Here is a 16,564-nt window from a genome sequence, read left to right on the forward strand (position 1 = left end):
AAGACAAAATGAAACAAGTTCTTGATATGCAGATATTGTTTTTCAAAAGGAAATGGAAGGTCTTATTAGGGCAAGGCTGTTAATTACACACTTCATTATTGTCAAGGTTAATACAGTCTATGAAAACAGAGGCACTTTTTCATCCCTTCCCCGGGAACAAGGGGAGACAGCTGTTCTCCAGGATAGATCCATTACAGCTTATCACCAGCCGCCAGGCTGCGCACAGTGCACCATGAAATATGGCTGCTGTCACCAAGAGCCAGAACAGATGTCGAGCTGGTCCTGGGGAACAATGGAAAAAAACAATGAGACCCACAGCTTCAAAAGCAAATAGATTGGATTGCATTGATTTTTAATGCGCAATCTTGCTTTAATAAACATCAGTTGTTGAGCATAATAAATAGAGGTTCTCTTCCGACACCTGATTAAACTGCAATGGGAAATATTCTACATGTTTGGATTCCATTATTATTGTTTTACTAGTTATGATTTAGTAAGTGAAGCACGAGTCAGGAAAACAAATACGGGTTTGATTTTGGATGGAACAAACCACCCAGCCTTCCTACTCTTCCTTTTTACTTTTGTTTTAAGGTTGGCTAAATAATAATTTTTAACAATCATTTTCCTTTTGGTGTGCGCTTGTTTGCTTGCATTGAAATGAATGTGGTGCCAGAAGAATGAAATGGTACAACTCTTTTGAAAAACAAACTCACAATCCAATAAAATGAATACCAAGAAGCTAGTACCTGAGATTTGGGGATGGGGCAGATGACTGAAGAGAGGAAATGGGGAGAATAAAGTCATAATATTCATTTCCTATGAAACTAGGAAATTTGAGGGTTGGACTTAGGTTGGAATGGGAGAAAAATAAAAGGGGTGTTACTGATCAAGATACGTTGTGTTCATAAATCAATGTGTAAATGGTAACCCCTTTGTACAACTACTAAGAGATAATTTAAAAATAATTTTTAAGAAAGAATAATATATTTACTTTATCAAGCAACATTTTCAAATGCCAAGAGGACTGGGGCAAAGGAAGCCTTAACTTAAATATCATTGTCTTCGAGTTTCCTTTTTGTTTTTCCTACAGCTAGGTTAAAATTGCTTCTTTTCAAATATCTCTAACAATAGACTCGATGACCTCAGGTTTTATTAATCTGAAACTCTGTCACAACTTCATACTAGGACCATAATGTTAAAAACAGAAGAGTAAGTAATTACATTTTGGGGTCTTTTAACCCCAAAATGATGAAATCTATTTAGGTCATCATTTTGGTTAATCATGAAGAAAAAAATTTAGCTTCACTGAAAACACTGAACAGAGAAACTCTCTGAAACACCCATAATATCTAGTAATTTAAATACATGCATAATGTTACATGTATACTACCCATTTACTGATAAATTGTAGATAGTTAACATATCCATCTGTATTATTCTTGTGTAGTCTATGTACTTGTGAATACATATATATATATATATATATAAAGAGAGAGAGAGAGAGAGAAGCACTTGTGTTTATGGATGTTGGCGCCTGTTATACTGCAAAACATGTCTCAGTCTAACATTTTAGTTAACTGGTAACCCAAATCACAGAAATAAAATAGAAAAATGTACTAATTGCATTTCTTTCCAGCATGAGATACAGACCAGTAGCAACTCATCAACTGAGAGTTCTTCACATCCAGTGTCACAGGCCACTCTCCAGGCCTACTGAATCAGTCTACATTTGGAAAGTCTAATTTGATTGATTACCAGACTCACATATTATATATGTATATATATGATTCAAAACCATTATAATAATAAATATTCCTTTTAAAAATGTTTCTTCTTCAATGGGCAATTTATTTTTTTTCTTGTAAATACCACTTAGCTCATAGCAATGTCAATATTTTTTCCTTCATCAAAAAAAACATAGAATTCATTTACTGAGTTAACTGTCATAAATTTCCATGAGAACTGAGCACACTTCTCTGGACTTACAGGAGCAAGTACATAGAAACATCAGATTCCCACGTTTTCAGAAACAAGAGCTCTCTAGTATGCTGCAGAAATCAGAATGAACTATTACACAGAATGAATTAGTACACACAAAAAGACATTAACTTGAATAACATTGAGAAATGGTACTTTGGGATCTGCGAGACTAAAATCCAAAAGAACTGAATGTAAATGCAATATTCTGTTCACCAAGATATTTCTCATGGTAAAATGAGTCAGGAGTTCTGAATTGGCTGTACAATACTGGAATGGAGGAGGTGAGTGGATGACAGTTGGTGGGGTCTGTGTTTCTCACTGTTAAGCAAGAAGGTTACAGATAAGAGAGAAAGCTAAAATGAACCATGTGGCAATCAATTCTAATCAGAGGACTAAGTATGAAATCACATTGAACTGAACATAAGTAGAGGATCAATAGTACAGTTTCATGGATACATGGGTTTATGTTTATGTACATATGTATATGTATACCCATGTATGTTTTTTGTTTATGCTTATGCATTGTACCTGACCTTTCTCCATTCACTGAACCTTCCTTCCTCCATTTACTAAGTGGACCTGCAAGCAGTGAAACTCCCAACAGTAGATCAGAATGCAGACTGTCGTTTTGTAAAGGAGTCAGGGCTTCTTGGTGTAATGGCTGATTTGTCAAAGGAACACACCAGCCAGTCTGAAAGAATTCTCACTGACCAAAGGCTAGAGCTATTGATCCATAACACACTAACAGTGTTGGATCATAATCCCAAGTATTTCATGGATACCAGTGAATCTATCCATGCTGATGAAAGTATGTAAATGGGGGACAATAAACATGTCTTTTATGCAGAAGAATTCCAGATATCTTATGCAGAAGAACTCTCTTCCGCCCAGAGACAGACAGCTTAACTATTCCTTGAGGGTGAGATGCACTTTGCGTTTTGCCTCAAGGAGAAGGCTGGAGAGTATATAACTTATAGTGTAGAGACCTGGGAAATGCTACGTCACCAAAGGGTTCATAGAAAACATACAGGAGTTAGGATAAGATGAAACTGCTACTTTACTGTTCATTTCCACCCCCCACCCCCACCCATTATTTCAGTGCAATCATGGGGAAAGCATCGGAGAAAGCCAATTCTACAAAATACCTGCTTGGTATTCCTCAAAATTACCACAGTCTTCAACAAGAAGAAAAGTCTGAGAAATTGTGACAGATCAGAGAACACTCAAGAGACACAACCAATAAATGTAATGAGTTACTGCTTATGGTACCCTGGAGCCATGGAAAAACATTAATGAAATTTTAATAAATGTGGAGTTTCATTAATTAGCAATATAAGATATTAAGTACAGAAAAGAAAAACGGTGAGAAGTCTATGAGAACTCTACAAGGAATCTTCATAAAATAAAGTATATGTATTATATTATAAGATAAAGTATATTTAAAGGAGGATAGACTCAAAGCATTAGTTCAGGACTGTGAGAAAAAATAAATAAGATGGTGTCTTTCAACATGAATAGTTTGAGAAGAACTGATGTGCAAACCATGAATTCTGGCACAATTTAGTCTTCCTCCTCCCATTTGAAGTTGCCTATTGTAATAAGTGTGATGGTATTGGATTCCATGCCACTTGCTCAAAGGTAGTTTTCTCTCAAAATCCTGAAAGTCACAACACTTTTTCTTTCTTCTTTTATCCACCCCCATTATATTTTTCTCCAAAACTCCTCATTATCAAGGCTTCACTGACTAGATTTTGCAAGTGGTTTGCTGTTTCCCTGTTCCTTGTATTCTAGTGTTATTTGGAGTCATTAGAGAGAACAATTTGTCACTAAGGTCCAGGTACAACCACATCATTAAAAAGCCATCCAAAATTCAGTGAGGATAATAATATGAAAAAGTGCTGGCAGGCCCAAGCAAGCATTATAATTATGGAGGTAATAAGATCACAAACTCTACAAGTAATGTCCATTATAGTTCCCTACTCAGTTTCAAAAGTGCTTTGCTGTTCTATGAAATCTCACATCATCATGTTCTAGATTGTTAAAGTTCATAATTATTAGCTCATTTGTTAGGTAGTTAGAGTTTCCTTTTTTTCTTTCTCTCTCTCTCTTTCTTTCTTTCTTTTTTTCTTTCTTTCTTTCGTTCATTCTTTCTTTCCTTTTATTTTTTTGTGAGTCATGGGGCTTGAACTAGGCCTAGGTGCTGTCCCTGAGCTCTTTAGCTCAAGGCTACTGCCCTACCCTTGAGCCAAGTCCCATTTCCCATTTTCTAGAGGTCAATTGGAGATAAGAGTCTCAAGGTCCTTCTGTGCCTGGGCTGGTTTTGAACCTTGATCCTCAGATTTCAGCCTCCTGTGTAGCTAGGATTACAGATGTGAGCCACAGCACCCAGCAGTAACAAATCTGAAGAAAATATTTACCAGTAAAATAAGACAATGATAAGCTTCATACATAAGTTTCTAAATAGATTTCTGATTATTGATCTCCCAGTGGGAATAAATAAATACAAAGCTGATAGTATCGTTTAATAGTTGATTTATTTTGCCAGTGAAATAAATTCTTTCTACCTCAGTTTTTTATAAAATGTGCCTAGGGGATGGAGTAGGAGTTTGGAATTATTCTAGGGATTATAAGACATAAAATGTGGGTTTTATTTTTTCAAAACAATATTCTTTTGGTTGTTTCCAGACAATCGTTAGAGGAAACAAGTCCTGTAAGGAGTCTTCCATCAACGGCCTGCTGGAAGATTTCGACAACATCTCTGTGACTCGCTCCAACTCCCTAAGGAAAGAAAGTCCACCTACCCCAGATCAGGGAGCTGCCAGCCGAGCTCAAGGCCACTCTGAAGAAAATGGCTTTATCACCTTCTCGCAGTACTCCAGCGAATCTGACACCACTGCTGACTACACAGCTGAGAAGTACAGAGAGAAAGGTCTCTACGACCTGGATCCCTACTATAAAGGCAGCCATTCCACCAAGCAAAATGGGCATATCATGAAAATGAAACACGGGGAGGCCTACTATTCTGAGATGAAGCCTTTGAAAACCGACAGAGCCAGGTTTCCTGTCGACTACCCAGCGCACTTGGACTCACTGAGCAAACCAAGTGAGTATGGTGAGCTCAAATGGGAGTATCAGCGAGCCTCAAGCAGCTCCCCTCTGGATTATCCATTCCAGTTCACGCCTTCTAGAACTGCAGGGACCAGCAGGTGCTCAAAGGAGAGTCTGGCATACAGTGAGAGTGACTGGGGACCCAGCCTGGATGACTATGACAGGAGGCCAAAGTCATCATACCTGAATCAGACCAGCCCTCAGCCAGCCATGCGACAGAGGTCCAAGTCAGGCTCAGGGCTCCAGGAACCCATGATGCCATTCGGAGCAAGTGCATTTAAAACTCATTCCCAAGGACACTCCTACAACTCCTACACCTACCCTCGCTTGTCCGAGCCCACAATGTGCATTCCAAAGGTAATGTTTCCTCCTCCACCTCTTCCTCCTCCTTCTCCTCCCTCCCAGTCCTGGGATTTGAACTCAGGGCCTGGGTATTGTCCTTGAACATTTTTTGTTCAAGGCCAGCACTCTGCCACTTGAGCCACAGTGCCACTTGGAGCTTTTTCTGTGTATGTGATCCCCTGGGAGTCAAACCCAGGTCTTTGTGCAGGCTAACCTGGCCTTCTTATACAATCAGAGTCTACAGGACTTGAGCTGCTCTCCGATGACAATCCCTAATAAGGCCCCCATGAGTCCTGATTAAAAGGCAAAGGGAATTTTATTTAATGGAAAAATTTTTCTTATTTACTAATGATACCCTACTATAAGATCATATTTTTACCAAGATCCCTTTGGAAGGGCAAATACAGGAATCATACATTCTAGACTATTGATGTATCTGTCACTTAAAACAAAAGTGAATCCCAGTATGTCATACGTTTTTTTAAGATTAGTTTTTTTTTATTAAGGGGCATTCTTTTATCTTTGAGACTTTATTCTTTTCTAATATTTTTGTATCAAAATAATACTTTTGTATGAAATTTACAAAATTTGTAAATTTGTACTAGCTGGTTGCTAGACCATTTGAGATATGTATTTTATTTTATCTTATTTTACTGTCATTCTTTTGTTGGAAAAAATCCATATTAGCTGCTGGCAATTTGTTTTGAAATTTAGCTTATCTATGATATCCCAAAGTCTGAACCACTATTGGAAGCATTACCAAACTTTGCAGGGTCAGACTGTGCCAAGAGGCCCTAAACCTCTGGAAATATCTTGGAGAACATGCAAGTAGGTAATTCCTATGGTAATCTAAAAATGCTTTCATCCCTCACCTGGGCAACAGAAATAAAAATGGAGCATTTGGGGTAGACTGAGATTTACCTGGAGGTCTTGAACAACTGAACAGGATATGTCTTATAGTCGAGATATCACCTATATTTGAACTAAATATTTTCTCCTCAAAAGCTTGATATGAGAGAAAATTCTGGAAGGCAATCCTACCTGTGCATTGTTGATTATAGATAATATTTTCTTTTGCTTATTATTTCTCATAGGCACAATCCAAGATGTTGGAGAGAAGCCAGTAAGACGCATCTTGAGAATGTCTAGAGCTGTAGTTGGAGGCAAAGTTATGAGATTAGTTTCCAAAATCTAAAATTTAAAACAAATACAGAGAAGCAAAAGTTTGAAAAGTGCCCCACAAGTTAAAAATTCAAGTGATAAAGAAGGTTTTGTTTTCCGCAATATGTTAATTTGTTTGCACATTTATGCTAAGGGTATCATACATGTCTTCATTTCCTCTCTACCTTACCAGGGCAGTTTCTAGAAAGTGGTGTGGTTAGGCAACAGCCAAAGGCTACATGCATGTATCAAGACACAAGGAAACTTTGCTATAAGGAACACCTTCTTAGTTCTTAAATCCATATATTATCTCAGGAGCTAATCTAAATTTGCCATTAAAATCATGACACATCCTAGTGGCCACAAGAATTTTTAGGCAAAAAAAAAAGCAAATGAAGAAGGCAGGCATAAGTGTCTGAATACAAATCTAGCCTGAATTCTAGCTTTGCCACAGCCAGAAATAATGCAGGAGTATTGCACCACAGGACAATCAATCAATCAGGGAGTCAAAAAATAAACAAAGCAAATCTACCCTGTCAGAATATTTTCTGGGAGTTTTCAGCACTTCTTCGCCAGGATTCCAAAGGAGCTAATCCATTGCTGTGGGTAACAGAAGAAAACAGTTAAAAAATTGAGGAGCAGGTTTTTGTGGGAGGGTAGGTGATAGGAGGCATGTTGATAATTAAGCTGTTTACTTGATTAAAAATACAACATCTCTCTAAAAAAGAACTAGGGGAAATGTGCTTTAGAACCATACTCTTAAAAATCTACCAATCACATTGGATTTCCAGCTGAGGCAAGAAATAGCACTCACGACTCAGATAATTTGGCTTTGCCTCACCAAACTCTCTAGAGGAGGGCGGGTATGACGGTCACACAGGGAGAGAAAGCGCAATATCCATGTAGATCTCTGGAGGGAGCAAAACTGAAGAGACCTGGGAGTGTGTGTGTGTGTGTGTGTGTGTGTGTGTGTGTGTGTGTGTGTGTGTGACGGGATTTACATTTGAGCCTAAAGAAAATTCAAAACACTGATGTTAACCCACAGCTTAAAAGAAAAAGAACAAAATATCCTTCAATATAATCTACCTCCTAAATTTCCATCATAGCATGACAGGAATGAAAAAAAAATGCTGTGAAATCCGTTGGTATGAACACTACTTGCAAGTGTTCTTTGTTTTTTCCACTGAAACCTTGAAGTGGAGAAGAAAAGTCAAACAGAACTAAAAACACCCTCCACATCTCATGCCTGTCAAGATTGCCGGATGTGGAGGGAGAATGCTTTCCCCTATCCACTGCAGACATATTTGCCTCACAGTCAGAGAGAAACTGGCAGGTAGCATCATCACCATGCATTTGATGTTGCCAATTGGATGCTATCCAAGGACCAGCAGCTGCTAGTTCATGGGTCTTGATGCTGGCTCAACACTTGTACTTCTTGCTTGTGCAGCAGCCACTGCAGGTACATGTAATCACAATTCTACATGTAATAACAATTCCTCTGGTTCAGACACATACGCACATTGCTTTCTTGACCTTCATGGCCCAATCAGACAGAAGTCTATGTTTTCATTTTACAGATGAGAAAGCTCCAGACCAACCTAGTCATCAGGTTGATAGGCAGGCTCAAGTTCTTGGGGTTTAGCTCCTTCTCTAGCTATAGGCTACAAACTAATGGCACACAAGGCAACTTCTGAGGGTGTCAACCCTTCAGTCCACCTTTGTTCCATTCTAATATTTGAAGTAATGAAGTTGCATTAGCAATTAAATTAGCAAAGAACCCACCAATTAGGCTGCATCATCCTCTTTCATTTAGCAGCACGGTTTCCTAAACTTGGTGCTGTTGATTCCATTTTGGACCTGATAAGTCACTGTGATGAAGGGCCCTCATCACTGTGAGGTATTTAACAGTATCTCCTACCTCTACCCTCCAGATGCCAGGAACATCCTTCTTTTCTTGTAGCACCCCAAATTATCTCTCGAATGTCTGAATACCGCCAAAGGCCCCAATCAACAGTGGAGCACAAAACTTATTTGAGGATATTTGAAGGTAGAGTTTTTGGAGACAAAGCACCTGAGTTTGGGCTCAAACTACCACTTATTAACTGTGTGAGCAACTTTGCATAATTACTCCTGCACTTCTTTATCTATTAAGTGAAGCAAAAGAGAACTTCTGCCTCATCAAGCTGAGGGTTAAATAGGGTGATGAGTTAGAACAGCTTAATTATTAAAACATGTAATCTGCATGCCAGTCTGTATACGTAGCACAAAGATAGATGATGATCTTGGCTCTTGAGGGTCACACATTACACAGTTTAGTCCTCACAACATATCTAGGAGAGGTGGGGAAGCTGAAATTTCAAGACTTAGATTTTTCTTGAGAATGTGAATGTCAGTAGCTCACTCTAGATTTCAAACTACATCTCTCTGACTTCAAAGTCTGTGTATCTAGAGCATTCCCATTTCCCCAGAAGAAAACTGAAGAGGGAGAAAAGTAGACGTGAGGTCTCCAGTCATAGTCACACATAGTTACACAGCCCTCACCTTGCTGGTAGGGAATGAGTGAAGATTCAGGGATGAATTTGGAATGTACAAGAGATATTCTATTCTTTCCGGTATTGGTAGGATGGGATTATCACCAAGTTCTTTATTGTGAACTAGGAGTAAAACCTGAAACCTCAGGCTGTAAAGAAAACAATAGGAGAAAAGCACTTTCTTACATACTTTTATTTTTTCATCTTACATGATGGGTGATCTTGTTTGATTTGTTTTTAGGATGTTCAGAAGCTGAGCATACCTATAATTCTAGCTGCTCAGGAGGCTGAGATTTAAGAATCACAATTCAAAGACAGCCTGATCAGGAAAGTCAGAAAGAATCTTTTCTCTAAATAGTCAGGAAAAAACCAAATGCAGAGGTATGGCTCAAATGGTAGAACACCAGCCATAAGCTAAAACTCTAGGAAACAGTACTCAGGTTCTTGAATTCAAGTCATAGTATGAGTAGTGTGGGTATACACTCATACACACACACACACACACACACACACACACACACACACACACAGAGTAATCAGAAAATCAATTTTTTCCACTCATAGAACACTACAAACTCTAGAATTTTATTCTAAGAGTAAGCATTTATGAGCTATATGACCTCCTCTATGTCTGCTACCTCATCTGTACAGTGAATTACAATCTTATTCATGAAGATTAAATAAGGTTAATAAACATGACGAGAAGTCAACAGTAGCCCTTATTCCCAGGAATCTTTCTTTTTTTTTAAATTTCTTCTTGTAGAGTTAATATACAGAGGGGTTACAATTGCATGAATCAAGTAATGAGTCCAATTCTTTTTGAACCACATCTCCCCCTTGGTCAGTCTCCTAGTCTTTCACTCCCATCCCCACTCGCCAGATATCCAGTTCATTTTCCACATAGTGTCCTATGAGTACCACTGTTTTCTTTGTTCATCCTTGTTCCACCTTTTACGTGCCCTCCCGTACCCTTCCTAACACAAACTAACAGGCAAGATAAAAGGAAAAGAAAACGAAACAGCAACAATGGCAACTAAAATTGTCTTTTGTCTCCTTTCCTTGGAGTTAATGTCCTAGAATATTATTTTACATGATCATCTGAACATAGCTATTGAGCTTTTGTCTACTACTCCTATCTACATCTCTTTCGCCTCATTATGTTAATGACTAGGGTCATTAACATATAATTTATGATATAATTTATCATATCCCAGTATGTGTGCATACATTTATTTATTTAAGTCAGTCAGTGTGGGTTCACAGTACAATTCTACTCATCCATGAGAATGAATGCTATTGTACCATTCATATAGAACTGGAAAGACGAAAAAACGTACATTAAGTAAAGTAAGCCAGAGCCAAAGACACATAAGCTACATGGCTTCCCTCATGTGTGGTGATCAGAATGTGCCTATAAACCTACAAGCAAATGCATAGAATGGCCAGGACTATTTCTTGTTGGAAAGCATGTTACTAATCTCCTAATGCCAGCAACAGCAGTGCACAAAAATCCCTGGGTTCGGTTCCTTAGTACAGAAAAAGGTGAAAGTGGTAGAGTACCAACCTTGAGAATGCTCAAGGACAGTGACCAGGCCCTGAGTTCAAGTCCCAGGATTGGCAAAAAAAAAAAGTTGGACTGTCTTCCCTTTAGAGATGTGGGTCCTTAGTGCCTATCAAGGGAATGCAAAAATTTCACCAACTGAGTGTGCCTGAGGACTTCAGCCTCACCACTAGTGTTTGCTGTACTCTGTCCAGTGGAAATGGAATTCACAAACCTTCCACAGAAACCAGAGGCTACAGTGAGTACTGTCTGCACACTTCCAACTCCTCCAGCTCACCCTACTGCCTCTGCCTAGGGCTGCAAGACTGAACAAGGCTTTTGCTCTAAATAATCTACACAGATGGCATATTCAGAGGCATTGAATGAAAATGATGGATGCAAAGAAAAGTATGGCCAGATTCTCAGGCCTTTCTCTTGTGGTCACCTGAGCAATAGTTTCCACCTTTTAGCAGTTACCACTTCACTTTGTATGCAAGGACAAGCATTTAATCCAGTATGTTGAGTCATCTTGAGTCTGTGACTTCACTGTTCCTTGTAGCACATGTCAGATTCAGCCACTGCTCTTTTTTCTACTGAAGTCCTTCCAGAGAATGCCTAGGTGTTTGATATGCTATGAAATAATTCTACTAAAGCCTGGTGAGCTGCACTAAAAGTCTGAAAGAGAAAAGCAAATCATTTAATGTAACAGTGGTTGCTGTGTATTGCCTTTAGGTTTGTTTTCCTTATCTAAGTGTTCCTATAAGATGCATCCAAGGTAATTCAGTACCATATCTTAATATTTGTGTTTGCTGGTGGAGACTTTCCCTGGCCTCTGCCTGAACTTTCCCTGCCTGAACTCACCTTCCCATAAGAACTCTTGTGGTTTAATGTACATTGTAATTTGGTTGTTATGAGTGGGTTTCTCCATTACTGAATTTAAAATTAAATGAATCTTAAGTGAGCCTTGCCAATCCTCCAGTTTCCCCAGAGGCCCTGACACATTGAAACAGTATTCTGAGACAAGGAGTCAATTCTCACAAGTTCAGAGTCTCTCCACAGGCTAGAGGCAATGAGGGATGACAGGTCAGTACAATCTGCTTTTTAAAGGAGAATGCATTCTTGGAGTCTGGAACAGCAACTGTGGGGGGTTAATTGGATATGCCATTTCAGAGGTAGAGAAAGAGCCTGAAAAATAATATACTTGTGCATACTGATCCTAGATTTGTTATTTCTTCCTAGAGCTGCACCTTGCCTATTTGCAGAGGTTGTGAACTGCCCTTCTGAACTTGCTTAGCATGCTTTTGTTGTATATTTTGTAAGACAAGGAAGTACAATGACTCTTCCAACTGCATGTCACGAGGTATATGTTCATACATGCCTAAATGGGAAACTGATATATATGGCTGTAGGATTTCTTTTCCCCCTGGAAAAATGTTCAACATGGTAGATAGCTTTTTGCCAACATATCACTTGGGTATCCAGACTGTATTCAACCCTCCAGAAGTTAGTCTTCTTCCAAAGCCTTCTGCATCAGGTTTTTTGAGGGCTACCAAGGCCAGATCGTGATCTTTACACATTATCAGTGGTCAAACATAAAATATTCACTAGGAAATAGGGCTATTCTACATTGCAATTAACTGTGCCTGGAGCCAAGTCCAAGTCTGGATGCAGTTGGAGATAAAATAATTCCTTAAGACCTTACAATAAAATAGACTTGAACTCTCAAGTCAGCAGGCATCTTGTGGTCAGAGCAGCAGAGTCTGGCTACCCAAGGATGGAAATACACTAGATTAGCTTGCTGGCCACATTCAAGGTTGAACACCCAAAGGCATAGAGACAAGTGGATGGTGGAAACACCTCACATCCATTGTTTCCTGCCAGTGGAGGTGGAGGGATTGGAATTGCAGAGCACAGCTAGTGAGCCATGAGACTTAAGGTATCCCCTTTCCCTAATTATTAGCCTCTAAAATGTTCCATTTGAGAAAGCAAATTAGAGATTCTCCTTGGAGCTCTTACAAACTTTCTCAATCCTAGGCTGGCCCTGTTAACATTTTCCACTGAGTCAAGTCAGGAACATTTGAGGTATCCTTTCTGTGGTCAGATAATAGAGCACTGTGATTTGCTCTTATCTCACCTTTGATTTATGCTGAGCAAGTAAGTAGCTAACACTCAGTCTCTCTCTCTCTCTCTCTCTCTCTCTCTCTCTCTCTCTCTCTCTCTCTCCTTCTTTTCTTTCCCTTTTTTAAAAAATGAGCAATCACTTTGTTTTATTATGTACCAGAACATTACATCCAAGCACCAGAAGCAACTGCCTCCTGTCTCTGTAACTGTCCATCCTTCATGGAACATTCCATAGTCCCCATTCTGTGGGTGCAGTCACACACCGTGGCCAGCTGGCACATCCAAGTCCAGGCATCATCCATCTATCGTCTCCCTGTTGTCAGTGCGGAAGGCCACAATGACAAATAGATGCCGTGACAGGATTATTTTTCTTCTTTTCTTTCTCCTACCCTCCCTTCACTAAGGCTTTCTTTTTTTTCCCTCCCCAAGCCTTGGCATAAAATGGTCAAAGGATGTTCTACTGCAGAATTCAATTTCACAGTTCAGTTAGGTCCTTGATTACACTGCCAAATTCAGATTAATGTGCATTTAACTAACATGGATCAGGGGAATTCTGGCTGACAGCCAGTCATAATCAGAGCAATTGATAGCTGTGAGGTGTTTTGTACCCTGTCCTCCCCAGTGCACTACTGCTGAAATTGATTGATTAAATGAATTCATTGCTATAACTATTTATAATTTTGATACATTGCAAGCCCATGTCTGACCCTATCCTTGGAGATGTTGCACTTATTGTAGAAGGCTGAATTGTTAACTGGGAATTATTTATTCCCTTATAACACAGTCTTTTTCTCCTTTTTCACATTTTGAGTAGAGACATGAAAATGTGCATTTCTATAAGAATTAATACATGTGGTATACTAAAAGGTCCTGGAAACTGAAAAGTAACTGTATATTATGAACCACTTCCAAAAAGAATAAAATGGTAGCTGTGATGACTTATTCATTCTGCCAGTATTTTTAATGATTCCTGCAGAGAGAATTTCCCCTCCACATGTATCTGTTTTTCAGTGATCCTGAGTGGCCTCATAAGACTGGAGCTAAGCATTTTGAAAGCCTGGGCAATCATTTACAAAACAATCGATCTAGTTTCTCTGATTACATCCTGCTATACAGAAGTATTTCCTGAAAGTGTGTGACCCTTTAGCCCCATTCCTTAGGAGTTACATGTTCATAAAGCACAAGACCATTTTCTCTAGAGAAATAAGGATTGGCTTGATGGTTTCTCTATTGTTTTCTCTCCTACACAGCAGCCTTCCATTCCTATTCAGCGTATAGAACCCCTTGTAATCAGGCCTGGCAAGGGTAAACCACATATAAAAATTCCTTGGAAGTAATTTTGAGCATGAATAATGGGAGATATATTGGATTCACTTATTAAGTAACACCATTTTCGCTGGCCCAATACCACTGCCCGGTCATCTGGCTAAATAAGTAGACCCACATCTCTCTAACCATAGTACATGGAAAACACTCATATGAACTCCATACCTGTTTTCTTTAGACTGTAGGAAAGGTTGCAGACTCCTCTGCATATACAAAAGAGAATACAGAGACAGATCCATCATTTGTTTCACCTACTTCCACATAGAGACTATCATAAGAAAGGCAACTTCAAAGAGGACAATTAAATGACTATAACATTAAGAGCCAAGCAAATGAAGACGAGGCCTCATCCCAGAAAAACAGCTTGCCTTTCTTCCTCAAAAAAAAAAGTACCGAAGAAAGCTTGGGTGTAAATACAGCTAAATGCAAAGTTTTGCTTTGACTGGTACAAAAATGAAAATGATGAATTATATGCAATAGATGCTTAGTATTTTTTTAATATTCTGAGCTGATTTCTCTATACCAAAACTATTTTTAAAATGAAAGTGCCTTTTGTCCCATTCTAAGCATTATCATCCATCATTTTCTGGCCCAATTTTTACATCTTGCTCCAGGCTGCACAGATTTCACTCCTCACGCATCTTTTTCTTTCACTTCTCCACCCTGTGCTGAACCGTCTTGAACAGGCTTTATCTCTGTAGTTGTTAATCCGAACTCTGCTCCTTTATGTCTTGGCCACATCTCTCACAAATCATTAAAGTTTATCTGTGAACTTTCAAAGGACCAAACTGCTAAGGTGATTCTGACTAAGTTTTAATCTTCATTATAACTTCTTAGTGAACTCTGGAGCTTTATATGTCCCATTTAAACACTGTGTCCCTTCTGAGTTAAAAAGAACAGTGATGGAGCCAATAGCCCAACCTGATTCATCAACAAAAAAATGTACATTGAGTAGTTGGAAGAGTCCTTGGATTGTGGAAGGCAGGGATGGCCATTAATAACATGAGTGTTTATTAGAGTGGTCACTCCATGGGAAAGATCCCTGCTTGGGCTTCTAGGAAAATGTCAGAGCATTTTCACGAGAAGAAAAGACACCTAGTCTTGGTTAGCCAACCAGGTGGGTGACAAGTCATTGTAGAAATGGCAAGGCAGGCAAAAAGCAGGCCTGTGCTGCCAGTGTGTCCGGTTGGGATTTCCAGAAGGGCTCCACTGGGAATACAAGACAGACCTGAGGAGATGATTGGGCCGTGTGCTCATATCATGAATATGAGCATTTGCCTTGGCACTAGCTCAATTTACCAATAATAAAACATGACAAATCATTCCTTAACTGACCAAAGCTTGTTGGAAACGTGCTGGCCAGGGATCTGCATCACTTTGGTATCCAAAGTGATCGCTATGGCTCAGTGATGCCCCCGAAACAGCATCTCTCATTTATGTTTCTTTCACAAAGTCACTCTATACTCCCTCACCTGAGCAGAACAGTTAATTCTCCTTTGAGTAAATCAAGTTTGATTCTAAAAAATTGCCTCTTATAGTAGTGGTTATTCCTCTTTGCTTAAAGAGTCTGTACCTCTTACCAGCAAGCTAGAAGAGACAATTTGCAGCTTTTTCTCAAAATTTCAAAGATATAGTAGTTCCCAGAAAACAACTCTGCTTTCCTCCTGCAACCAGAAATTTCCCTCTTCATGCAGGCAGGCATCCTCTTCGGTATGCCACAAGCATAGAGTTGACCCTAATAATGCTGCCTGAAAAGCAACAAAGAATGAAGGAGGCTGGTGCTGTGGGAAGGAGACAGCTTTCCAGTCCATGATAGATCTACAGAGATCAGTGCACCCTGCCCATGGAGACTGAATATGATTTTGTCATAAGTACAGCGAGAAGGCTGTAAGAAAAACACAGAGAAGTGATAACTTGTTTAAGGCTCCAGTACATGCCTCCAAGCATATAAAAGTCAAAGAACTCCCTTCACCCTGCCACCTGGCCCTGCTGTCCAATGAGAAACTGTATTTAAAGCAACGATTGAGTTATTTAATTACCCTAATGTATGTATTTATTTCTCTCCCACACAGTTCTACCATGTGTACATGAACACACAAATTAGCCTTTTTCTAATATACAATATTTTCATTGCAAGATATTGTTTTTAGTTGAAATTTTTATATTTTTAAATTTTATTGTGAAGGTAATACACAGAAGGATTATAGTTACATAAGACAGATGATAAGTACATTTGTTTTTGAACAGTGTCACCCCTCCCTCATTTTTTCCCCTCCTGAATCTCCTCCCCCAAATTGCATAGTTCATTTCCAACATAGTGTACTAGTTAGTGTATTAATAGCGTACTAACTTGGATCCCAGTGTTTCTGTAATTCCTCTTCCTCTCCCAAATCAGATAAACCTATGTATAAGACAAAGGGTACCGAAATTTAAAAAATGAAACAGGAATAAACTA

At 39.1% G+C, this 16,564-nt stretch overlaps 1 protein-coding gene across 2 annotated transcripts in view; it reads left to right on the forward strand.

Moving 5' to 3' along the window:
* The window catches only part of Pak5 (p21 (RAC1) activated kinase 5), a 197,481-nt gene that overhangs the window by 161,484 nt on the left and 19,433 nt on the right, over positions 1–16,564 (forward strand). For both annotated transcript variants that reach the window (XM_090352002.1, XM_090352001.1), the window contains one exon: positions 4,666–5,445. In XM_090352002.1, the coding sequence (XP_090208128.1) occupies positions 4,666–5,445 (780 nt within the window). The remainder of the gene's footprint in view (positions 1–4,665; positions 5,446–16,564) is intronic.

The sequence above is a fragment of the Megascapheus bottae genome, chromosome 18 (genome assembly GCF_031878675.1).
Source record: "Megascapheus bottae isolate mThoBot1 chromosome 18, mThoBot2.hap1, whole genome shotgun sequence".
NCBI classification, from domain to species: domain Eukaryota; kingdom Metazoa; phylum Chordata; class Mammalia; order Rodentia; family Geomyidae; genus Megascapheus; species Megascapheus bottae.